This window comes from Camarhynchus parvulus, chromosome 20 (genome assembly GCF_901933205.1).
Source record: "Camarhynchus parvulus chromosome 20, STF_HiC, whole genome shotgun sequence".
Classification (NCBI taxonomy): Eukaryota; Metazoa; Chordata; class Aves; order Passeriformes; family Thraupidae; genus Camarhynchus; species Camarhynchus parvulus.
The window spans coordinates 3,632,326-3,658,836 of record NC_044590.1 but is presented as its reverse complement, the minus strand read 5'-3'; the positions used below and the strand labels follow the sequence as shown (position 1 = coordinate 3,658,836).

Sequence of the window (26,511 nt, the reverse complement as noted above, 5' to 3'; positions counted from 1 at the left end):
GGTAGAGCCCAGATCTTCAGGCGTGGGGAGGTGCCCAATTTCTGGGAAGGGATCTCAGCTGAGCATGAGCTGCTGGTAGTGGGTGGGTTGGCAGGGCAAAACAAGTGCACTGTTTTCTTCCCAAAAAAGGCTTTTTCCTTATTCAATGACACTTGCTTAAGCAGTTTTTCTGCAAGTTTATTTATGTGATTATACTGCTCTGTGATACTTACAGCTTTCTGCGCTCTGATTTTTTTATTCCTAGTTGCACTTGTGCCACTTATGTCAGATCTATTCGAGGAATTGACTCTGTGTCCCAGAAAAAGCCCTGTATATTCCTATCTGTGTTTCCACCTGCTGCTCTGCTCTTCTCTTGCCTGCTGTGCTCTGACCTGCTGCCCTTGCCTTCACTGTGTTGTGGAAAACAGATTTGATTAGGAATTCCCAGCACTGGAGCCAGGCAAGTAGAACAGAGCAGTGGAAGGAGATAGTGTCTTCTCAGAAGACAATCTTTAATCAGCAATGCCCTGGGAATTTGGAACTTCATATTGTTGCCTGGCAGAATTTACAACCTCTGCAGTGACATTGCCTCCTGTTTGCACAAACACTCCCCATTTTCAGCAGGAGGTAGATGCTGAATCCTCAGCAATGCAGGCCTGCCCTGGGAGCACCTCTGGGTCGTGTGCTTGTCCTCAAACCAGGAAATAACCCAGGACAAAGGCAACCGTGGTTCAACCCTTTATAAGTGAATTAGTGTGTTCAAAAATTCTTGCCAGATGAGCTGTGGGCTGGTCTGAGACAGCAAATTGCTCATTCTGGTTCAGCTGCAGATCAAGGCTCTTGCCCAGAGCTGACTGGGTGCTCCATAATTAATCGTACAAGTCCTGCTGAAGCAAGGAAGCACTTCTGGTTCAAGAGCTGCTGTCCAGAGGGCCTGGTAAGATCACACACTCAGGGAGCTTGGCAAGTAAACCTGACCAAGGGATTGGTGTTAGTGAGTTTGGTTCTATTCTTGGAGTTTAATACCTGAAAGGGAACAAACCTTTCTCAGCCATTTAGACAAGAGGACAGCGTTGTCAAGGTACAGCATGTACAGATGCACTTGAACCCTCTCTAATGCTTTATTTGAACTGCACTACATCTCCCCTGGACTTCAAAAGCCATATAAACAGGAGGCTGAACTTACTCATTGCCTGGAGACCTTAATGACACTTGAGTCTTCTCTCCCTCTCCTCCTCATTTTTACCCTTGCAGGCTGTCTCAGGAACTCTGGCAGCAGGCACTAACCCCCAGCCCCTTGACCAGGCCAGTGCTGTCTGTCACTGTGTTCACAGCAGGGTTTCCAGCTGTGTGCCACTGCCTGACACCAAGGTAGAGCATAGGGAATATTCAGGCCTTGGAATTTGGACTTCTTAATCCTGGAGGCAGCACCAAAAAGAAAATCTCAGCCTCACATGCACCTCCTTCATTCTTCCTACTGCTCCCCCCTCCATTCCTCACAACATCTTTTTCCATAGCCTGAAAAGCAGAGGCCATAACTGAAAAGGGGCAAACCATTAAAAAACCCCAAATCCTCACTGGGCACATGGGTCCTGTGCACACTCCTAATAAAATCCTGCAGCCGTGAGCAGGCCTGACAGCAGCCCCCAGCTGCATCACATCTTGCTGGAGCAGAGTAAGGAGACAGGAGACTCCCTTGGCTCCCCACGCCCACAGAATTCAATTGTGGCTCTATATTTAGCTCCTGTCTGGTGTGAGGAGCTGAGCCTTGCACACACACCCACACTGAGCTTGCTGAGGTTATTTTTAGCATCAGCGAGATGCTTACCTGGATGGTTCCTGAAATGCATTAAATTGTACACAGCTAATTAGTGCTGACAGCTAATCTGTTCTTTGTATCTGCCCCCCCTGCCTTCCTGTCTCTGGAATGAATCTGTGTCAAGTCTTCCCAGCCTTCTGAAATTAGGGCAGTTCCCTGGTTTTTCGTCCAGTGACCGGGAGTTGGAGCACAGCTGGAGATTCATCAGAAAAACCTTGCTAACCCACAGGTGAGCTTAGCTCAGTTCAGCATCTCGTAAACTTCTGCATTAGGACTACAAGTAGTCTGTACATGTACCCACTTACCACTTTTTTTGGTCAATCTAAACAAAATGTTCCCCAAAGTTCTGTGCATTCAGCCCAGTTCCCTGCTGAGTGTCACAGTCTGAAGGGCTGATGGCTTTTCAGTGAGCAAAGCTGCCCTGAGACATTTCTGTGGAGAAGTGGCACTGGATGTGCTGTCCTTGGGAAACACGGCACAGCTTTTGTGCTGTCAGTAGGTGAAACTGTCTTTGTGAGTGCTTTGTGCTGAGCTGTGGTGCTGTTTTGCTTTTAGGCTGCCAGTCTCAAGTGCTTTTTGCTTGGTATTGTTCTGTCTCCAGCAGCACTGTGAACTTCACACTCTGTTACCTCAGGGACAAACCAGGGTCTCATCTGGGTGTGCTTTTGGCTACATCTGCAGTTCCTGGGTGAGTCAACTCAAAAATGCTTGTCCAGGAACCTCAGGGCAGCACCACACCTACAGATTCCAGATGTGCTAACAACTGAATAAAGATGCCTCCTCTTCACTTCTTGTTGCCAGGAAACCTTGGTCCAGCATCATCCACTTCCCCGAGCCAATGTTTTCAATGTGGTAAAGATCAGCTTTAGGTGCTCAAGTTTTGGTTCCTCTCTGTGTACAAAAACCCTTTGTTCTTCCTGTCTGACTCCTCTGCCCACATTTCTGTATTTAATTCCTGTCCCCATCATCTTCTAAGTGCCACTCAGCGCATCATGTGTACTTGTACAAATACCAGAACAGGTGAAGCAGTACACGAAGTGAATATTACAAGTATAATCTTTTCAAGGAATTTGTATTTTCATTCAGACATTAAGTTATACTGGAGTGACTTTAACTATGGTTATGTTCTCAAGAAGCACAAGCCACCCAGGCACTTCAAACATCAACTTTCTAAACAGCCAGATATCAAATTTAATTAAACAACCTTTTCCTGAGTCACCCTTCAGTCTAGCAAGTGTTTCACTCCCCCAGGTTTCAGCTGAAACCCCTTCTAGAACAAAGTGTGTCTGTGAGACAGGAAGCAGATACTGCAAACAATCCTACTTGCAAATGTCTTTTCTGCCTCGTGACACAAAGAGCTCTCAATTCACTGAATTCCATCGAGGGCTTATTATCTGTGCTCTGAACACACAATAATGGAACCAAGACCTGTTGGGAGCCCTGTTGCCTAATGCACAGTAGAGTATTCCAAGAGTTCACCATGCTCTGGGGCACTGGGGATGCATGGATTAGAGAAGCACTACAGCGTAGGGAAAACTGGAATACTGCCATTTTGGAGGGAGGAGGAGAGAAAAGTCCATGTTTCCACAGCAACAAGTGGTAGATTAAATTGGCTGGGAGCATGAAATACAGGAAATACACTTTTCAAAAGCAGCGATGCACATAAATGAATCCTGGAATCTCTCCTCACACTACTGTCAGTCAATAATAAACCTGAAGTCGGTAGATTTGCACTGCTGTAAAAGTAGAATTTGTCTCAAAATACAGAATTTCCCAATCTCTCTTTTGAGATGGAATGAGTGGGAAGGTGAAGGAAAATAGGGGTTTTAGCTTTGACTTCATAAACACTGATCAGAGTGATAGCAGAGTAGCTTTTCTCAGCAGGTTCACAGCTGCTGCTGAAATGTGTTACAACCAGAACCACTTAAATAATACAGTGGTTTTGAGAGGATGCTCTTCTTTTGTCTCCCTATTTTTAAAGCTATATAAACACCGTTATTTGGTGTATTTTGCACATTATCTATGTCAGTACATCCTTCCCTCCAGAGTACAGAGTGAGGCTGTGTTAGCTGTGGGGCTGAGGCAATTTGCTAGAGAGATACAGACCATCAAACCCTGCAACTGTGCTGAAAAATATCGACCCTGTTAACAACTGCCTGGTTATGTGCCATTCTTATGCAGTCAGCCATTGAATAACTACTTGCTGATCTGCCCACAGATCATTCTTTGTGCTAAACACAGATCTATAGCCTGATGGTACACATGGATTTGCTGTTATCTAAGTGTTGCTATTGCAGCAGCAGTGCTGCTCTTTTCTGCACAGGTAGTGGCAAAGCCCTGGAGAGAACAGACATTTCTACTGGATCCCATCTCCCAGGCAGCACTTCCCAGCCCAACACTACATTCCTTAGCTGTAAACCTCCTGGTTGTCACACAGAGACCGTGCTGCACAAGTACCAGTGAAATGAATGAGTGCAAACACCTCAAAAGCTCATCCAAGAATTTCACTCTTCCCAGTTTGGTTTCATTTCCACACCACAGCCAGACTCTGCTCCGAGTGTGGGCTCTGGGGTGGCCTGGGTTTTGTGAGGTGAGTCCTAATCAGAAACTCCAAAGGGATATCTCTAGGGCTTTGGCTCTTTGGCCTTAGCCACAATTCACTTTTACTTTGTTGGTTGGCTGTTGGGTTTTTTAGACACCCACTTGCTTTTCCTGGTGTTGTAAATATTTTCCTGCATTCATCCATCACCTGAGCTTGTTTGCACGATCGTGTTCTATTCTGGTGGATGAGTTAAGAGCTGAGCTGAACTCTGCCAGCACATATGTGCTGGAAGTTGTGTGGGAGACTGCTCCCAATCTGTTTTGCCTTTTTTCCTGGCGATTCCAGCAATCTCCGTGCCGTCTGTTCCCCAAAATGCGCTCAATCCTCCACATTCCAGGAAAAAGGAACCAAATTAAGGCCTGACTTCCAACATTTGGAACAAAGATGGCTTTTAGCCATCCTCTAGACATCACCAGTGACACTGACGGGCTGCACCCCCGATTGCTGCATGAGATCAGCAGGCAGGGGAGGCTCCCTTAGCTGCATTCACCTACACACAGCAAATTTCCTGCCTCCTGGTTGTGGCCAGCCTTTCACCTGTCCAGCAGTGTCCTCTGCAAGTCCTTGTACTGACATTTGACTCTAGGGATGCATCCCTCACAGCATTTCTTTAGGCTCATTATTAAGCAAGACAAATGGTAAATGAAAAGAAAGGGATAAAGGCTGTAGTTACAGCAACTGAAGCTGCAATTCCATCAGACCTTTCAGACTAAGAGAAGTCAGGCAGGGCTGAAAAGAGATGTGACCTTGTAAGCATTTCAGCAATAGGAGATGGGGCTGGGTATGACAATCTTCTCATTCAGTGAATAGTTTGTGATGGTTGAATTGGTTTTAGGGATGCAGTAGGGTGGAAACCATTTTTTATGTATTTTAAAGAAATCAAATTAGGCTCTTGATATATGAAGAGATCTCATGAGTTATCAAATGGCCAAAATAATGGAATTAATGATATTTGGGTGCAATGTGAAATATTTCCCTGAAGTGCATGCACAAAGCTTGTAAGGTCAGGGTGATCAAGACCCATCTTTGCTTCCTGAAGTGATGGGTATTAATGGAACACACCTCTGATCTGCTCTGCCTGTAACTCTTGGAACTCAATGTGCATTGTAGGGGGATCTTTTCTGCTTGTCTGGATGTACACGTTTGCTGTGGCAGGGTCTGCCACCTGCACTGAGTTGTGCAGCCCCTGGCACAAAGCACTGCTCCCCTTTCGGTGCAAAGTGCTGCTGTGCAGTCACTGAGACTGGAGGGACCATAACTCCATCTCTGCTGTTGCAGGGGCACCATGAAGGGCACCCAGAACCTCCTCTGTGCTCCCTCAGCAGCTTGTTCCTTAGCTGAGGGCAGGAGTGGTGAAGGCAGAGATGTTCTCCTCCATAAACTCTGGTCCATTAGGACTTGTGCTCTGATCCACACATTTGTTCTCATTCCCTGTCCCCGGAGGTAAAGTTTAATCAAAAGCATGCACATGAATGAGTTAGTCTAAATATCAATAAATGTTTCTTTCAGGAGAAGCTTGAGATATTTAATATTTAATAAGCCTTGAAAATGAATTTCTGTTCATGTTTCCCAATTTGTTTCCAAGCATTTTGGCATTGAGCAGCGCTCGCTGTCCCTGTGTGGGCAGCACAGCACAGATTATTTAACAATCCACTTTGTCTCCTCTAAAATATTCATGTTTGCAGATATCCAAATGCAGCCCCTAAAAAAGCACACACAAAACCCAAATGGTGCAGCCTGAGCCTCCCAGTTACCTCCAGTCTTTGCTTTAGGCTGCACACCACAGTGATGCTGTTTCTCTCACAGCTCTCCCCTGTTGCCCTGGTTACTGATCAAACCAGAGCATCCCTGCTGAGCCTGCAGCTGGATTCACACCTTCCCCAGGTGAGGGCAATGCTGCTGCTGCCTTAAGGCACCAGTGCAGCCACCAGTGCAGCAGCTTGCCCTTGGGCAAGTAAATGTGCAGCTCTAATAATTGCCTTTATGCTCACATTCAGCTCGAGCTGACAAAGCCAAATCTGCTTGATAAATAATTATACTACTATTTTTGTTAAAGCACTGGGTCTTCTGGAGGACCTCCAAATCTTGATTGCAGCAGCAGAGCTGCAGGTAGATTTGGCAGGATTTTGTCTCTCAATTGACTTCCGTCTTGTTTTCCCTTGAAATCAAGGCAATCCTGACTGAAGAGAGAGTTAAGATTTTTTTCTCCAGTGGCTGATTGACAGCTGAAAATGTGCTATATTGGTTGGTGACTGGTTCCCTGCAGGCAATGGAGCTGGGGGTGGGTGGCAGTGGAACAGAGGATGCTCCATTGTAAAGGGAGGCTCCTCCCTGTTCTCATTCACAACACTTACTTTGAGAGTTTCATTTCAATTTGCTGCCGGATTTCCTGTCTTTCCTCATCTGTTCTCCTTGGGAAAATATTCCTGTCTTCCAGCTCCTGCTTACTTGGTCTGTTCCGTAGCTTTACTGCCAGCAGCTCTTTCTTGCATTTTCTTGGCAAAGTACCTGGGACATGCATTGAAAGGAAAGTTATTAGAAAGGCAGCTCCTGGGGATGGAACAGGAACTTCTGGAAAGCAGGAATGGCACAGAGTGACACTGATCTGTGTGCTGCTGTGCAAGGAGCGTTTGTACACATTAAAGTCAGAAAGCAGCACTGCAGCTGAGCAGGGCTCAGACACAAAATCCCTGCAAATGCAGAGGGAAAATATTCCTCAGGGCATGCAGGAACTGCAGTTAAATCTTTGTTTCATCTTGGGAGCATGGTGTGTAATAGGAGGTTAATTTGTTTTGGTTCCTTTTTGCTTTAAAGGGTTTGGGGTTTTTTAAATTTCATGCCTCACCTTTTCTAGAGAAGGTCACCTCATCTTTAAAGAAAATGACATTTAATTGGTATTTTTGTTTGGCATTTGAGATAGGATTAAAGTCTATTTTTTAAAGGATGCTCTGGAGGTTAGCAAGATTCTAAATCCTAAATAGGTTCTCATTCTCAAATACTGGGTTTTTATTTGTTAGGGATCTATGGACCTCCTTTTTTATTATCACTACTGATCTCAAGTTTCTTTATGCAGAGGGAGGAGTCTGTACAGCCTCCTTCCCACATTTACCTGTTGGAAAAAGTGGAGCAGAGTAATTTTGGTCTCCCTGTGTGAAAAATCTGGTAGTTGCATTGATCTAAAGTTAAACTTTTCAGAAACCATAATCAGCTCAAAACCCCTTTTTTGGAGCCTAAAAAGCTGTGCCCTTATTTAGCACCTTCCTTGAAATGCTCTCACAGTCTGTTGCAAGCATTAATTAAATTAAACCACACAGCCCTGTCTGAAATAGCAGATATACATTTAACAGATGGGTAGGGAAGTGAAATGATTTGGCTGCTGCCACACAGAGCCTTCTGCTAACTGAATATCTGATTCCATCAGGAGCATTTGGCTCACAAAGCCACAGACTTGGGACTCTGACAGGGTTTCTCACCACACTGGGAGTGGGTGCAGAGGAACCAACAGAATTCCTGCTGGAAATAACCTGAAGGACATTTGACGCTAGGAAACTCCTGGGAATCCCTGCACACATCCCCAGTTTCACCTGAGTGTTTTAAAGAGGTTATAAGAGGAGTTTGGCCATGTCAGGAGGTTTCTGTGACAAGGAGCTCTGTGTGTCCACGGGAGCTGCAGCACTGGCCATGCAGAGTGTCCAGGGTAGGGCACCTTGGGGGCATGGAAAGTGATATAATCTGTAGGACTTTTGTCATTGACTTTAAAGGAAGTGGGCTCAAAATCCTAATTAACAGTGTCAGCTCCCTCTGTCAATCAAAGGTGGACTGTTCTTAATGAAACATCATTTACTAGAACAGGTTAAAATGCAAGTATACATGCAAAATCTTTATATTAAAAGAGAATAAGTACACATGAATAAAACAAAACTTAACAAAGAGAAAGCCCCAAGCTGTTCTTCTCCACATCCATTTTCAGCATCCTGAGGCAAATTCCTTCCTCATCACTACCTCAGTAGAAACTGAACCTGCAAACACCCTTATTTAAGTATTCTTTTTTTAAGGGTTATTTTTCTTAGTCAGTCAGGCACATTCAGAGCCAGTCTGCCCCCTGACCATCTATCTCAGGCTGGATTGTTTAGTGATTTATCACACCTCAGCTAGGTCAACAAGAAATGCTTGGAAAATTCACACCCTTTTCATGTTCAGGCTGCAGGTTCCTGTAAAAACTCCCTGTTTCAATTCAGTCAAATCATTACATTTAATTTCCTGTCTGTTTACTGTTCTTTTTATCATATTCACTGTTTTATCAATCAAATAGCAAATCCTAACACTGCCTGATGCTGGACAGACCTTGATTGCACCAGTTATCAGTTGTGGGCTATGTTCTGGTTATGTTGGTTTTTAAGCTCATCTTGCCTTGTGTTTCCAGAGGTTTCAAATAATGATTTATTGAGTAGGAATAGAAAACCAAGGCATAATTCCTCACTTTTTCCAGAGTTATGTGACGTGTCTATACCCCCCTGTAGCCCCAGGGCTGTGGCACTGTGCCCTGTGGTGGTGGCAGTGGCAGAGCAGGTGACAGTGCTAAGGCAGGACAGGGATTGTAAAGCAGCTCAGCATTAATGGGTAGTTTTACTCCCTGACTTGGAAACCAGCCCAGATCTCTTCAAACCAGAAGAAATCTGGAGATGTTTAGGGAATTGTTCTGGTGCTGTCCCTGTGAACACTGGCACCTCTATAGCGCCTCTACACCAGAAATGCCTTGGGAATGTCCCAGCTTGCTCTGGGACATCAGTGAAAGCTCAGCATCCTCTGTGCCAAGCAGCAGTGTTGTTGCAGCCACAATAATGCCCAAATATCTGTAAAGCAGCTCTGTTTTTCTCAGGTGGCCTCAGCCATCCCCAGTACACCAGCACTGTCCTTCAACTGCAGGAATTTTCCAAAACTCAAGCACTTACTGTGGAAAGTCCAGCGCTGCTTCTAGATATCACTGAAACTGTGTACAATAACAAGTGCCCTCCTATCATCATAATAATGAATAATTATTTGTTAAATATAGAGAGATTCACCTTCAACAGTTAAATATTCAGATTTGCTTTTGCTTGTTGGGGATAATGTATTTTTCTTGGCTGGTTGCCTCTAGCTCTTAGAATTTTTATTAAAAGAGGCCACTTTTACACACATAGCCAGGAAAAAAGGTAGAACTTAAAAGGTGTTTGTTGTGTTTTAAGCTATCCTTAAATGCACAGCAATTAGGCAAGGGACTCTTTTCTGTTGCCTTACCTCACGAGTCTGTTCTGTTACTTGGTGTCTTAAGACAGAGCAGCAGAACTCATGTCCTGTCTGCTGGCTCATGCTTTCAAAGACACCTTTTAGAATTCATCTTTCATCTGCTATAACAATTTCTTTTTGATAAATTGTTCTCTGCCTGACTTCTTTTAATGCATTCATGAAGAGAGTGAAGGATTCATTTCAGATTGAATCTGTCTTGCTAACATGGAAAACATTAAAAAGCTTGAACAACATATTTTCTAATGAGGGCTGATTATTTTGCCAAAGCTCACTGAAATAATTGCACAGGATTATAAAATGCATTCCCCATATGTCTCAAGAAGGGGTAAAATGGACCAGATGGAGAGAAACTTTATTCTTTAAGATATTTTCTCTATGTGTTTGTCCTTCCTGGATTGATTGGTCTCTATCACTTTTCCATGTATCATCACCTCATGGAAAAATAGTCCTGAAATTGCAGAACACGGCAGCATTGGCACTGGGTGTGCAGAAAGTTCTGGCTGCTCCCAGGGGGATGTCTGGGAGTGCTGCTGTTCATAGAGAGCAGCCCAAGGGTGCACCAGTAACTGAGAGGGTAAAGCACAGTGATACAGCTCGGTGTGCAACACTAGGACGGTCACAATCCCTGTGACTCCAATTTAACTTCAGCTTTTCACCAGGGTTCCTTCTAAAAGCTGATGTGACAGTAGAGGATTTTACCCTTCCCAATATTTTCTGCTGCCTTTAGAGCATTCCCTTGGTTGTGGGAGTGTATCTTTGTAATACAGGGATTTTGCTTACCAGAAATAACAGAGTCGTTCAGAACTTCCTCATCCTGATAAAAAACAGACTCTTCCTTGAGCTCCGAGTTCATGATCATGTTTTCTTTGTTCTCATCTGACTCTTTAACTGAGTTCCTCTTGTTTTCTGAGTCACTGCCATAACTCAGCGAGTTCTCCTTCTCTTTGTTGCGCTCCATACTCGATGTTCTCGAGGGACGGACATCCACCCTTTTTTTTGGAGAGCCTTTGCTTTCTCTTCCATGGAAGCTATGGGTGGAAGATGCACAGCCCAGATTTTACAAACATTGTTTTATTGCTGCAGTAGAAACTTACATGAGAATGAGAAAAAACGTCCAGTAGCTCATAAAGGGCAAGGCAGGGTGTTCAGCATGGACCAACATGGGGTGGCATTTTCAAGTTGAGAATGGCTAATGGGGATCTACTTTCCTGTCTCTGCCATTAAAATAAGACATGGAGGGGTGGTGAATAATGTTTTTCTTTGATATATGGTCACAAGATACACTGTAGTGATTAAAAACCCCACAACAACACATCCTTCTAAATGTAAAACATGCATGGCATGAAATATGACCATTCATATGATATTGTATGATCATGACAGAGGTTTAACAGGGCCTGGAAATGACATCATGTGAATCTGTTCCCTGGGGCAGTAGTTGTTAGGGAACTGAGAAATGCTACCAACTGCACTCCAAAGCTCTGGGATGGCAAAGTTAGCTCTGTCCTCCTCTGATACACAGGAGGGCTTATAATGGAACCCAGATACAGCACCCAGTGTACTCCCACAAACACATTTGTATTAAAAATGGATCTTGTATGTGCTCCTGTGTCAGCCAAGAGACAGAAATCGCAGCATTTCTCATGTGTAGAGTACTTGGGCAGGATGTGCCTTTCCTACTCTAACTTGGTATCTTGTGGGGAAGATTTTCTTTTGCAGTAGATCAAGGATGATCACCTGATTCTACCTGCTTGAAAACCTACTCCTGCACCACAGCAGCCTCCTTATAAAGGAAGAACATACAATGAAATAGCTGCCAAATGAAGCACTTTAACCAGGGGTGTTTGTTCCAAGCAGTGACACCGCAAGGAAGGCAAACCCAAGCTGTAGCAGCAATTAAAACACCAGCAACAGGATAGGAACATTTTCCAAGAGAAATGAAGTGGTGGGATGAGTGTCCTCATGCAGCCCTGTGCCTGCAGGCTGTAGGTACCTGTCCTGCCGGTGTTTGGTGGCCAGAGCCCTGTGGAGTTCTTCAATGACTCTGCTGGGAGGTAAAGGCAGATGAACGGCAGCCAGGTGAGGGGAACCAGTGGGCGTTGTTACCTGGCCTCTGCCATGGGGCTCGCAGCTTTTCTGGCCAGAGGGGTGGAAGAGGGCAGCTTGTCCTGAGATTTGGGAGGAACCCACAATGACATAGTTCTTCAGGATGGTGGAAGGAGGAGATTTCATGGCTGGATCGTCTGTTTCGCTTCCTGCTGTCAAAGCACAAGAGGGGAGGAGGTTGTGCAATGCTTTTTCTGTTTTGTTCTTTTTGCAAAGTGTCTGCACTGAACTTAATTTGTTGTATTGAACAGAGGATAAATGGTGATGTTTTGCTCTTGCTGTGAGGTAACTGGCTGAGTAACTGAGTTCAAAAGGCTCTCGCTGTATCACTCCAGATCTTTAATCTAGCAAAACAGATGCCTCTTCACTTCCCCTCTTTCTCACAGGATCAGATTCTCCTTTTTCCCAGCCCACCACTGCATTTTTGCTTGCCCACACTGTTGCTCCTAACCACCAAAGGCTTGGGCTGTGGTGGCTTTCCAATCTAGCATTTTCTCTGCTGGACTCTGGCAGACTGTATTAAAATTTATGCCCTGTGGTTCTGAGTCTGGACAAAATGTACCAGTGCCTATTAGCTGCTCCTCTCTGATTGCAGCCCAGACCTCTGTCTTTCAAATGCCCGTGGAGAAAATGCCAAAATCATTATAATATGAGGATAATGTTTGCATAACAAAACTTGCCAAATGACATCCAAATGAAAGATGGGGTACTGAGCACTAACAAGAAAAAAAGAAAGGTGGGGCAAATTTAGCCCCAAATTTGGCTATTTTCTATGCAATGTAAACCTTTTGTCCGAAATCAGAGTTACACATTTAGACTGATTTATACATTTCCTAGCATTTGAGTCTGAAGCACAGTGGACATTTCCCTGGTTGTAAATTTGGTGGCTTCACATGACATCCCTTAGGATGACTGAACATCTGCCCTGAAAAAGATGCTGATCAGTTTTTCTGTTGTCCTCTTCCCCTTTCCCCCTCTCCTATATCTGTGTCCCATGCCTCTGGCACATGCAGATGATTACACCCTGTGGGTGGATAAAGGCAATTTGAGCTTCTCATCCCAGAGTATTTCTTGTCCCTTGTTGCCACCTAGTGCTTCACACAGGAATTTAAACTGGCACAGCTTGCCCAGCTTTGGTACAAACGTGCTTTCATAGGTAATTTTTCCTTTTTTTTTTTCCTCTTACTTTTGAGATAAATCCTTCAATTCATAGCAGAAAAAAACTTCTGCTCAGGCCAGGATTATCCTGAAGTAGTCCTGTAACAAGGACTTGGTTCCAGTTAGCAGGGTAGCTTGCTAGAAAACTGGAGAGAGCAAAAAAATACTAACTTCAGTTATTAAATATATCCTGTCAGAGCCAACATCCTGCATAAGGGTTACCAAACCATGCATTTTCTTAAGTTTGCTTAATAAGAAATCATAACCAAAGTCAAACACTGAAAATCTGAAATCATAACCAAAGTCAAACACTGAAAATCTTAGTGTGGCAACACTAAGCCTGGTATCTTTTTGTGTTTGTGGGGTGAGGGGGAGAGCATCCACAACAAAATCTCTCAATTACTTTTTTTATCTCTGGAGGTGTTTGTGCACATTTGTGTCCCTCCAGCCCAGAACCTTTAGCAATGGCTTTGTTCATTTCTATTCAAACTAGCCCAGAACTTACCCAGTTTAAAATCTGGGAAGTCTGGAGGCTCAGGGGCACTGCTGCAAGAGTCAATGCCTGATGTGCAATGTGTGAGCCACCTTCCCACCCCAGAGCTCCTCCTGCACTGATCAGGTGCTGCTCCAGCCAGGAGACAGCCAAGCTCTGCTGAGCAAAGCTCGGTTTGGTACTCAGGGGGTTTGATTCTGTGCTGCTGTGGAGATCATAAATGATAAATTGATTTCTGATCAATTGCTGCCCACATGGCCTGAGGTGATGGACAAAAGCACCTCCTGAGCCACTTTATCCTCTGCACACAGAGAGGGTGTCTGTGTTTCCTCAGAGCAAGAGCCAGGTCTCAGCAGAGAAAGAGAAGATTTTGTTTTGTCTTTACACCAGCTTCTTCCTGGAACAGCTCAAGAGCCAATTTCATCTTCATTCCAGCTTTAGACAATATTGAGAATTTCCTGAGATCACACCTTATTTGTCCTAATGGCAGATGTTCAGTGAATAATCTTGTAAAGTGATGTCTTGGCACCTTGCCCTGTTCCTTCTCTCTCTGATTAATTGGTGCTTGACTTACTCCTCACTCCTCTGCTGACAGCATCCCTAGCATTGTTAAGGGAGGGGAAAAACTAAACACAAAAGAGCTTTTCAACCTCTTCATCTTCCTTTTCTTTCATAATTGCCCTTTCTCTCTCCCCACACTTTTGTATTTCCTCTCACTCACTGACGGTATTTGTTTAATTTTAACTTAGCACTGCCCCCACATCCCCACAAAAATAAACATGTATAATCACTATTGGAAAAGGGTCCAGAGTTACTGGAGTCATTGAGAAAATTCAGAGTTGTTCTTTGTGGAAAATGTAAATGAGAAATAAATACCAAAACTCAAAATATCTCAGATGCTACAGGAAATACTTGAGTTAAGCAGAAAAAAACCTGAACTCTAAATGCCCTGAAGTGCTTGGTGGAGGTGTAATCTCTATACCCTGTATGGGTCGGGTTTCCAAATACATCTGATGCCAAGCATGGCCTTCTCCTCAGCTGAGCAAAGGCAGGGGGGGCCTGGGGCTGTCTGTTCCTCTTGCAGGGGAGAAGGGGAGGCTTGAGCCTCACCCACAGCCCAGGACAGTGAAATAACCTGAACAGCAGCTCCTGAGGAGCACTAAAACACCATTTGGAATCCAGCTCCCACTTGAGTTATTACAGCTTTTAAAAGTATGAATTGTTTCCATGGGAAACAAATACTTGTAATTTTCTTTAAAGAGGCTGAAAACCTCAATATTTTCTCTAAGCCCCAGTGGTCAGGTCACAGAACCCCTCTGATGTTTTGTTTCCTGGTGACTTTGAAAACCCTGCTCATTGTGCCAGACGATGAGTGTGGATGCAAATCAGGGCTCACATAATGGCTGTCATTTAAAAGCCTAAATATCCAACAGGTCTGACATTTATATGTCAGGACTTGATTTTCATTTGCAATAAGGCCCTTTTAGCTGCTTTTACCATATGTAGGGGCCCTGAAATTGGAACCAACTAAAATCATTCTCATTTTAGCACCCTTTCTGCAGTGCCAGAATGTTGAGAAATGTAACAACATTGGCAATACATTAGAAAACCAGGCCCAGGGGAATTGCTTTTGGAAATGTTCAATAAAGTCTGGCACAGAGGATTGCCAGGTGTATCACTCTTCAGAGCAGATTTCATAGCTCTAGCTTAGACCTGCCCTAGAGAGCAAACCCTTCAGACAGAAACCTCTGCAGAACCTTTGACTTGAACTAGATTTTGGCTGCTGTCCTGCTCTCCAGTGGGAGCCCAGGTAATGAAAACATTTAAATCTTCCTTGTGTTTTATGGCATATCAATATGAGCATGAGATTCAGCAGATGTTTGCAGTTGGTTTGATTTGTTTTATGTGCGTTTAGTGCTGTAGACTCACAACAAATAATCCCCATGAGAGGTTCAGATAAATCTGTGAAGTACAAAGATCAGTGCATTGTTATCAGGCAGCCAGACATGGTCACTGCTCACTATAACTGAGTGATTCTCAGCAGTTTGGGGCTTCAAAACAGGCATGAGAAAAGGATTTGACAGTGCTGTGGAGGTGAACAGCACATCAAGGATGGGGAAATCTTTACTGAGCAGTGACGACTGACCTGTTATGCTCTTGGTGATTTTGGAGATTGCCTTAGGTGGTGGAGCTGGGAGCAATGGAGGGCTGGGAAGCTGTGCTGGGTTTCTTTCTGTCTGCTTCTGGGGGGAATCTGTGGATTCAGGTACAAGTAAGGCTTGTGGACTGTCTTCAGATGCTGGCAGGCTGGCATCTTCCAGTTCTTCCGTGGGTGCTGAAGGTTTCTTGGCTAGTGGGAAGATGAGTAAGATTAATGGAACATGAGGTTAATAATGATAGGCCAGGGGACAATGCCAGGAACATTCAGAAAAACTGAACACATGGCACACAGCTAGAAACACTTCTTTTCCACTGTGAAAGCAACTGTGTGAAACAGCCAACCAGCCAGGGCAGGTGAAGAATAAAACATATGATGATATTGAGGAAATGTTGGTTTTGATGTTCCTGAGAAAACTGCTGAGCTTCCTTTACTTCCCTAAAGCCTTTTTCTCCTTTTTTTAAATAATGAGGATAGCAAGGCAAAGCAACTTTTGAGAACAGCAATGAATTTTCTCAGAGCACACAGCTGTGGTGTCACAGTTCCTGGGTGAGCACTCTTCTGTCTAGGAACACACCACCAAAGGGCAAGGAGTATCAAACTCAGAATATCACCTAAAAACTGATCTTCCAATAGTTGATGTGTGTTTATTTTCCCAATATGATTTTTATTTTATTTAATACATTATTTCAACTTGTTTTCTGAGTCCTCTTTTAGTGTACCTGACTCCAGAGCTGTTGAGCGTTTTCTGAGGTTAAAGTTGATAACCAAAAAGACTCTGCCACGAAAAAGATTTGCAATTGGATCTGAGCAGTTAGAGTGGAACAGGGAATTGGTGAAGTACTGAAGAAAAGAAATCAGCCTCCAAAGCCCTGGTTTGAGATGGTGAAGCACTGCTCATTTCAGGACTGTCTCTGCAAGGATGGCAAAAGCACTTAGCTGTGAAAGTTAGTGCAGGCTGAATCACTGAGCAGTTCATCAAATTGACCAGGCTGTGATGAGGGCACAGGGGAATGGATGCAGAAAGGCATGAAGTGAAGCAGGACACAGGTGAAATTTCAGTGATGAAGTCCAAAATTAGCATCCTTGAATTCTGCTCAGATACAGCTGCCCTGACAGTGCCCAGACTCACACAGAGCCTCACTGCTGAGCTTTCACTGTCACGATTTGTCCTGACCCCTGCCTGGCCAGGTGAGGGACTCACAGGAAGCCTGGGGGCTGACTCTGATCCCAGCCATGGCCAGGCTCCCTCCAAAGTGCATTTCCAGCCACTCTGGGCTCAGCAGTAGCCATGAGGGTTATTTTTCCTACCCCAGAGGGGGGAAGCACTCATCCAAATGGGGAGATCAGTGTTTAAACCTCTCCTAAGCACAGAATCATAGGATATTTTGTGTTGGAAGAGATCTTTAAAGGAATTTAGTCCAATCCCCTGAAATAAGCAGGGACATCATCAACGAGATCAAATTGCTCAGAGTCCCATCCAGCCTGACATTGAATGTTCCCGGGGATGAAGCATCTACCACCTCTCTGGACAGTGTGTTCCACTGTTTTACCACTCATTATAAAATAATTCTTCCTTGTATTTAGCCTGAATCTTCATTCTTTCAGTTTAAAAACATTGCCCTGTGTTGTACCACAACAGGTCCTATCAAAAACTTTGTCTCCATCTTTTTTATAAGCTCCCTTCAAGTACTGAAAGGCTGCAACAAGATCTCCCTGGAGCCTTCTTTTCTCCAGGCTGGCTGACTCCAACTCTGTCAGGCTGCTCTCTCAGGAGAGGTTCCATCCCTCTGATCCTTTTGGTGCCTCTCTGGACCTCCAGCAGCTCCATGTCTTCCTGTGCTGAGGATCCAGAGCTGGGGTCATGCAGAACATGAGAGACGTCCAAACTCCTGGGCAAATCCCACTCCTTTGGGTACTCTGGATTGTCTGTCCAGGGCACCTTTCCCTCCAAACCATTCTAGGCCATCTCCTGAAATCTCACTGCAGTGGCACCCACAGCTGCTGCATCACAAATCTTTTCTTGGCTCAGTTTTGTGTCTCGTTGGGAATTCAAACTGTCTGTATTAATGAACATTCAGCAGCCTCGTGCTCAGAGTGCGTGGGGAGGCACCAAGGCACTGAGGCAGTTGGAAACAATAGCATTGGCAAGATAATGGCATTTAATTTGTTGACAAACAGATTAATGAGTGTGCCTAGAAGGGGAAGAATGAGTATTTATCATTCAAAAGAGACAGGAAAGAATAAATATGCATCATTACCAGGGGTTCTTGTGAAATCTGTCATGACAGGAAAGCTGCTGTATGGGATAGTTATGTGAATTACAGAAGGAAATAATTTTTTTAAAATGTACTTCTAGGGAAATGCCTTGTTCCAGGATGACATCAGTTAGGTGTTTGTGCCCATTGCACAGGAGACAAAATGTGTAATAGAGGAAGGGAAAAACAGAGTCACTAATGGGTTACATTAGTGAAAGATCAAGAGCCCAGTAGATGTTAGGAGCTGGAGAGGAAAATGAGTCAGATTTGAGTGCATTCCCTGAGAGGAGCAATGCTTTCCCTGGCAGTAGCTCCCCTGGGGCTGTCCCTGGGACAGGAAGGGCTGCTTGGCACAGCCACAGTGGGGCCTCTGCTGCAGAGCAGGTGGAACAAAAGGCTCCCAGCCCCAGCCAGACTTTTTGGGTCCTGAGCTCCACCCTGCTCTGGGAGGGTGTCAGGCAGACCTGAGTCCTGAGCTCACAAACCCATTAACAGATTTCATACTGCAGAGTGAATATTATCCTGCTGAAAGTATTCCAAGTGCTCAGCACTAGAATTATTCATGGAGTGCCACTTGTCAAAATGCCATCTCATTACCAGGTAGAAATCCTCCCATTGGGACTGTCCCCAAGCCCACTGGGGAGGTGGGGAAAACTGCCCTCTTTGTGCCCTGGTTGTTCTTTTCCGTGTATTAGCATCAACATGAAGTCTGCAAATTGTGTTTTCTGCTCTTCCCCACATCCTCAGGATGACATAGAACACATTGGGTACAAAGCAAATCCATTCATTTTGTTTCTAGCTGGTCACTTATTCACGTGAATCTGGAAAGACACCCACTGCATTAGGCCTAGATTGAGCCCAAGGGCAAATGTTATAAAAAACTCAACATTATAATAAATTTAGCAGCACACTGACAATTTTGAAGAGCTTTCCCACCCAATTAATTCCTTCAGGTGCACTCACTAGAGACAGGAATGCTAGGATGTACAGACAGGGAGAAATAAGCACATAAAGACAAGATCAGCAGTAATTATTTTGAAAGCCAGAGGCCACCAACAGGAGAGGCAGAAAGACTTCCTACAAATTGGAGTCTCTCAGACTAAGGAGACAGGAGAATGTAATCCCACTGTCATGTTTTTGTGGAACCTGGGAAAATGACACCTCAAAAAATGGTGGAAAAGAAATTAAGAAGACGGGAAAGATTGTTTCAGGGAGACAATAAAAGGAGCTAGGATTAGGGAAAGAAATTGGGATGATTTTGAAAGCTTCAATACACGATTTTGAACACACTGTAAGGTAAATTTTAAATCACACTATGAGTTTATGCAGAGCCATAAGGTTAGACACATGACACCTTATTAGTGCTATCTTTCCATGATAGTATGTCCCAATGGTAAGAATTAGAAGTTCAGAAATAAATTTCATTAGTGATACAGAATTAAATGCTCTAGAATAGAGAAAGAAGAAAAGAAACCTGTAATCTGGTCAAGATTCGATCTGGTTGCTGTAAGAACAGGGAGATGAGTGGGTTTGGACTCAGCAGATGAGGGAATGATTTCCATTCTGAGGGTGGAAGCAGCCAGGGGCTGGGACCCCCAAGAAAGCAGGGCCTGAAGGGGTGGGACAGAGAACAAAAGGCAGCCAGGGCAGATGGAGAAGGTGTAAAGATTGCCCAGAGGGCAGGAAAATCCATAATCACCACATGACAGTCCTCACAAACCAGGATAAAGCATTATCTCTGCAGCTTTGCATTTCTTGGTTGTCAGGAGGTGAATGGAGCCCTGCAGCTGCCGGGCTGTGCCTGGCTGCTCCAGTCCCTAGGCAGGGCTGCCATGGATGAGCTCACAGAGCTGCACCAAAGGAGCCTGGCTTAGCTGATCTCTGCTCCTGGCATCAAAATTCACTGGTGTTTGCAGCATGCTGGGGACAGAGTGGTGACATGGACAGTGTGGGCTGTGTATTGGCATTGTTCTCCCGAGTCAGGACTAATACATTCAGGCTTGGCACAGAAGTTTAAGAAATCTCTTTAAGAGAAGCTTATTTCATCTTCACAGCAGCCACTGCTGCTACCAAAGGGGCACCATGCCAAGACCGGATCATCTCATAATTCAACTAATCCCATCATGCCAAGCTTTGTGTAGTTCCTCAGCTTGGTAGAAGTCTCAAGAATCACTGCTATTAGGCACCAATTGCTAACCTAGTGTGGGCTGGGCAGAACAAGGTGCTTTGACCCTTTAGTGCACTGACACATTCAACCCCTCAGCAGAAATGTTGTTATAACACTTCATGGTTTTTTGAAAACGTTTTATATGCAATACCTGCATCTTCTTTCAGCTCATCCAAGTGCAGCTCCTCACCAAAGGAGGTCACATTCGTTGTGGCCGCAGTTGTGGTGTCCTGCTGCTCCTCCTCTGAGGTGAGTGCCTGGCACACAGCTGCTGGAGCCTCGCTCTGTGTCACCCTCGTGCCATCGTCACCAGTGCAGGCTTTGCCTTCAGTATCTAAAACAACACATCAACACATCATTTCATCTTAGCTAAACCATGAGCAGTGAAAGCTGAGGCCCCCCTGCCATCCTCTTGAGAAGAGGGACTCTTAAAGCTGCTCATGCACAGGGAACTAAGACTTCTCCTAGAGCAGCACCTGATCTCTGTGTTAACCACCTGTGATGTAAATCCTGTGGGCACCAGCCCATCTGGGCACAAAAACCCACTCAGGTTTCTCAAGGAGATACCTCTTTCTGTGGGCATCCAGCTGCCTCAGCAAGTGGCCACTGTGCTCTGGAAGCAGCTGCCAGGTGGGAGATGAGCAATGGGCAATCAGAGGTCTCTGGGAGAAGACAATTCCTTCCTTGCATGAGCAGAGCCTGTGGTGCAGCACATTCCAGGTGGGTCTGACATGTCTGGGCTGTGCTAGGCTCTGTGCACGACTCGCTGCCATCCAGCAATGCTGCAGGAAGGAAAGGCTGCTCATATTCCTACCAAACTGCAGGTTTTTAGCACAGTTTTAGTTACTCAGCTTTGAAAAGTGTATCCTGTGTGATTGAGCTGATCAGAAATTCAAATCCCTCCTCATGCAGACCTAGAAACTGCTCCCTTTGCTTACTCTGAAAGATTTTTGTGCCAGTGATCCCTGCAGCTGTACGCATCTTGATGACTGAAGCTTTTCTAGTATTCTCTTATTCAGGAAAGAATCTTCAGAATACAAACTACTCTTTTACTCCCTCAGAATTTACAAGATCTACATCACTGTTGCAAAGAAACAGAAAGCAGTCACTTCCCTCCCTGGGCAGCTCTCCATGCTGATGGATGCTCCTGCTGTCCACCTTTCACCTCCCAGCTTGTATTTCTCATCCCTGGACCCTCCTTTCTGGAAGCTCCTGCCAGGGCTGTGTTTTCTTGCAATGCTATCATTACCAGTTCCTTGAACATCAATTTAAAACAGCAACATTCACAGTTACCTCTTTTTTATGCTATTTGGACAATCTGCAGGGTAATTTCTTGTGCTTTTGGGTGAGGGTATCAGATTTTGGCCCAGAGATGCTGCGGGAGGGATGCAGTATTTTTGCACACTGAGCTCACTCAGTCTGCCTCATAATCACGTTTGGTGAAAAGTTACTGTTCTTAAAATAGCCCTCGCAGTAGCACAGTTGCTATGATACAGGGAAGGGGAGGGGGGAAAAAGTTCATTGCCTACATTTCAGCTCCTTGTGAAGGCAGCCCTGTAGAAAATCATGGGTGTGTGAACCACTGCCCAGAGCTGTAAGCACAGATAAACCTGATCAGCTTCATCCTCACCAAGGGGACAGACATCAAGGGGGGAGCTCCCTAAACATGCTCAAGGTAACTCTGCTCTGCACGTTCCTCACAGCCTGGGGAAAGGCAGCTGGCCCACAAAGGATCTGCACCAGAGACTCCTTCAGGGCTCCTTCAGGTCCAGCCCCTGGGAAGGCAGGGGTTACTGAAGGGATGGCAGGCAGATGTTCCCCTTGGAGCATTTCTGAGACTCACAACAGCAACGTTCTGGGGCAGGAAGGATCAGCTGGTGCTTACATCAAAGTGGGTGTGCTGCTTTGGGTGCCAGTGGGTCCCAACACTGAATTTTAGAGATGGTCTGGGGACAGGACAAAGCACAGACCTCAGCTCCAGGGGGAAGGAGAAGCCCAGCCCTCAGCACTGCAAGGTAACCTGGAGCAGGGCTGGGACTTGGCTGGGAATTAACCTCCCTGTGTGCCAGACCCATGTCATCTCTCAGGGAGTTAAGCTGGTTCCCAGAGTGAAGCTGCATTTCAGGAGTTTTCCAGGGGCAGGCTGGCATCTGCCCTGTGTGAACAGAGCCAGGAGGAGCAGGGGACAGAGGTGGCCCAGGCCACGCTGTGAATGGCCAGCTGAGACTGGGGGCTGTGTGAGGAGAAAGGGTGACACAACCTGCCAGGGTGACTGAGCACCCACACGGGGACAGTGCAATTCACCCTGGGCTGCTCCCAGGGCACTGCAGATCCTGCACCAGGCCTGTGCAGGGCTCAGAGCCACACGGGCCACTGCTAGGGACACTGCCAGGGCCACTGCCAGGGCCACTGCCAGGGACACTGCCTGATGCTGCTGCCATCTGAGTGGCACCCACTGCAAATGCAGGAGGCTTCTCAGGGTGCAGCATCCTCCCAGTTGGGCTGTTTATGAAAGTGAGCAGGAATCAGCTCCCTGGGCTGATGGAACAGAGGGATTTGAGGATTTACTGTAGTCTTTTTGCTGCTTTGACAATTGCAACTTAACTGCATAAACGAGGACTTAGCCTTGAAACTGCTGCCACTTCAGCTCAGTCCAAGTAGGGCACTAATCATTTACTGAGAATTATTTGGGTCAGTTTTTATTCCAGTTAATAAGCTTCTTCTGCTAATATAATAAAATAACCCTGGAGATTCACAACACTCTGTAAAGACAAATAACTTGCAGGCAGCTGCAATGTCCTTCAGCTGACTGTGATCCACTCTTCCCTTTCTGGGCACAGGGAGGCACTGGAAATTTGTGTGATGCTTATAGGAGCTCCAGGCAACTTTCCTGCAGACAGGTAAGCAGTCTGTTTGCAGCTGTCTAGTTAAAAGCACAGCTTGTCCTCACACCTCACTGGACTATATTTATTTGAACTATTTTAATTTTGTTAAAATTATCTTGCTGCTTGGCATCACCTTTTCCTCCCAACCGTTCTTTATGCATGCAAGAGGTTTATTGATTCCTCATTATTGCCTCTTAATGGGCTCTACAGAAGTTCTATTTTACTGGTTTTTTGCAGAGCATGACTTCAAATTCATGGATTATAGGGAACTTTCCTGCTCCTAGTGGAGATCATGTATATACAGTAATGCTAATATGCTAATAGGACAAGTAATTATCTAGAATTATGAGAGACACAAAGACTTCAATGGACAGGAATTAAAAATGAACTTTCTAAGAACTTCCATTTTAGAATAAATGAATGGTTTGATAGATTATTTAATATAAAATTTAAAATATATCCAACAGAATAATATTTAAATTGCTTTACTCCCATGGAAAAAGAAATCCTATTTAAAATGCTCTTTTTCTGACTCTTCAGTTGCTCAGTTTCACTCCAGCTTGGCATCAGTATTGTCCCAGGGGTTATTTATAGGCATGGCATTTGTTTTATACAAAAGAAACTCAATTACTACTTTCCAAGAATATAGCTTCTATCTGTGAGATTAATCAAACTCAAAAGGCCAGTCCTCTTTCATGACAGTACTTTCTGCTATGATGTTTTCAAAGGAAAGATGGATTTGTGAAGTTTATCTCTGTTTAGGTGGAAATGACAATTGGGATGTTGTCCACAACACTGGGAGCTCAGTTAATCTCACACAACAGTCACCCAGATCTGTGTCTCCCCTGAGCATTTGTCAGGGCTTTGGAGCACAAGAACCATGTCCTTTGTGAGTGTTTCTGACCCCTTATCATCTTTCCTTCCATGACTTCTGGTTTGTACTCAGGAAAGCTTTAAAATGACTCCACTAAATGCTTCACTTTTGCATGGGAATGAAAACCAGGCAGACTGGTAACACGCTACATCACAAACTCAGAAAAACAGCTGAAAACATCAGATTGGGATCATTTGATGGGATCTGGATCCATAGGTTGTTCATGTTAGCTGACTGTATCTGTATGTTGAAGTTTATATTTATCCAGCTTGAGCTGGATTTCTTGGCAGAAGGATTTAGCTGGGTTTAGAGCAATTACATAAAACATACGTGCCAGCTTTGGCTGCAGCACGTGTAAACCAAGGGAACACAGAGCTGCACTCAAGATGGGAGAGCATCAAACACTAAACTGCATGGATTGATTGCAGCACGGAGGAGCTTGAAGGATGACAAGCCTTCAATTCAGACACTGAGTTTTCCACTCTGTTTGGATTGAAGGTTTTTATTCATTTGCTCGTTTATTCTGCTTTTGCAAATACATGTTTCCTACTGTCCTGAAAGAGCCTCTGATTAAAAAAAAAGAAAGAAGAATTTTTACTTACCTTGTTCAATCATCTCCAGAAGGCCTTTCTTAATGAGTTCATCCCTCCCTTGCCGTGCTGTCATCTTCTTCTCCAGCACTGCACAAAGTAGGAGCACAACACAGCACCAGTTACCAACACAGCAGTCATGCAATGGGGTGAGAAAAAGGCAACATGGAAATTGCCTCTAGTCTCAATTTCCCTCCTGTGTGCCTGGAAAGGACTGCAAGGATGTTGTTTTGGGCAGCATGGATTAGTCAGCTGTTTGTGCCTCTTCCTTTGTAAAAATCACCCCATGTAAAGCTGAGGTTTATGGTGTGAGGTGCTGTCAGCTCACTCTGAGTGCAGAGTCATGAGGACTTCAGAGATTCCTGCTGTTTACTGTGGCACCTTGGAGCTGCCTTGGACAGTGTCCTCCACTGGGACATTCCCACAGGATACAGCAGCAAGTGGAGGGAATTGCACTGTCCCATCTTATGAAAATGCAAGTGACATTGTCTCCATACTCATCTCCTGGGACATCTCTGGAGACCAGTGAGAGGAGGTTGTGCTGTGTGCTGGGCTCCTTCCCCTCAGGGACAGCTGCTTGAGGGAAGGCATTGCACATGCTGCAGCTCCCTCCTGTCGCTTCTCATCATGTTACTGTGACCTATATAAACTTCACCCCAAATAAAAGGGGTGACAATACTTGGGGCCATAAATGTAGCCTGTGTGGAGAAGGGACAGCCCATGGAAAGCAGTCTGGGGGCAAGGCCTGTGCTTCAATCTCATATTTTGGCCTTTCCTTCTAAATGTACTAAATTGTGTTATACAGGAAGTCAGCCTATATGGGCCACTCTGAGCCTTAAATATTATTAATCTGTTGAATGCTGGAACCTCTGAATTGGGTTTGGCTCAGGTCACCTTTAACATGTCCCATGAAAGCTCTGCTGGGCAGCATCCCTCTCCTGCTCTCAGCCTACCTGCAGATGTCTGCTTTAGCTTCTCATTTTTCTTTTTCCGCCACTTCCACGGTTTGAAGATCCTGCCCAGTGTTGCCAGTTTGCTGTTCCTCCTCACTGGTGGAGTTCGAATCCCTGAGACCAAGTAGTCAGAACGCACTGCAGGGGACTGCTCCATCTCATCTGAGAGGGGAAGAGAGGAAAAACCTGTTGGACAAAACCCCACAGTGACTTGCAAAGGGCAGCAAAGGTGCTCACCAAGGCAGTGGTGCCACTGTCCCCACAAAAGCTGCAGGGAGCTGGCACAGCCTCCTGAAACCTGGAGAGCTGAGAGCTCCCCATGGCTTTAACAGGAGCAGTGGAAGTTTAACACATCTGTAAATCAGGCTCACGTGGCTTCCAGTTAATCACATAAATGTAATGCTCATTTAAAAAATGCAGACCTTTATGAAAAGCTGAGAGGAAGCGTGAGAGAGCTCAGATCCCTTTGGAATCCCCAGATTCCAGTTCTGTTCCTGGGTCACAGGATATTGCTGCCTTTTACATGAACTCTTCACATGAGCTAACACAGAACACGCTGACTTTTGTGAGCTAATTCAAATCTTATATAAAGAAGAGTTTGTTTGATATGTGCTATGTAAGTAAAATCTCAGAACTACTGTGAAAATTTATTCCCTGAGAAAGCTAAGGGGAAAATTCTTTCCTTTTTGTCCAGCCAAGCCACAGGAATTCAGAGATAATGCTTCAGCTGGAAAATCAATTTAGGTACTTTTAATAATTTTCCTTGAAAATGCACCACAAGTTTTGCTTATAGACAAGTGTTGCATGAAACAATACCCACTGAGTATTCACAGTTGTGTGCCAGCCAGTGCCATGGAGGACAGTGGGACAGTCCCCTAAATGGGGTTATTGATGTCTTTACTGAGATCTGTATTACAGCACCAGGGCAGTAATTGTTGAAAGAGAAGCTGCCATCAGACCTGTTACAGAAATAAAAACTGAGCAGCAATTTGTATTTTTCCCAACAACCAGTTAAGATTTAAATTGGGAATGTGAAGCTATGAACATATGTACATTTCCGAGTAATTTTTCTCTGGAACAGCAACATTTATCATAAATTGCTTCATGACTGCAAGATTGTACATATCCAGCATCTTCTAGGCTTTGTTTTTAAGTTAACAGGGTGAAAATGCCTAAATCACAG

At 44.9% G+C, this 26,511-nt stretch overlaps 1 protein-coding gene across 2 annotated transcripts in view; it reads right to left on the bottom strand.

Annotated features, from left to right (window-relative positions):
- The window catches only part of PHACTR3 (phosphatase and actin regulator 3), a 99,577-nt gene that overhangs the window by 21,853 nt on the left and 51,213 nt on the right, over positions 1-26,511 (bottom strand). The window contains exons 2-8 of one of the 2 annotated variants that reach the window (XM_030963354.1): positions 25,329-25,490; positions 24,388-24,465; positions 20,178-20,360; positions 15,590-15,793; positions 11,680-11,944; positions 10,467-10,714; positions 6,755-6,908 (exon numbers count right to left, since the gene is read on the bottom strand). In XM_030963354.1, the coding sequence (XP_030819214.1) occupies positions 6,755-6,908; positions 10,467-10,714; positions 11,680-11,944; positions 15,590-15,793; positions 20,178-20,360; positions 24,388-24,465; positions 25,329-25,490 (1,294 nt within the window). The remainder of the gene's footprint in view (positions 1-6,754; positions 6,909-10,466; positions 10,715-11,679; positions 11,945-15,589; positions 15,794-20,177; positions 20,361-24,387; positions 24,466-25,328; positions 25,491-26,511) is intronic. The other variant, XM_030963355.1, reaches the window with a different exon arrangement.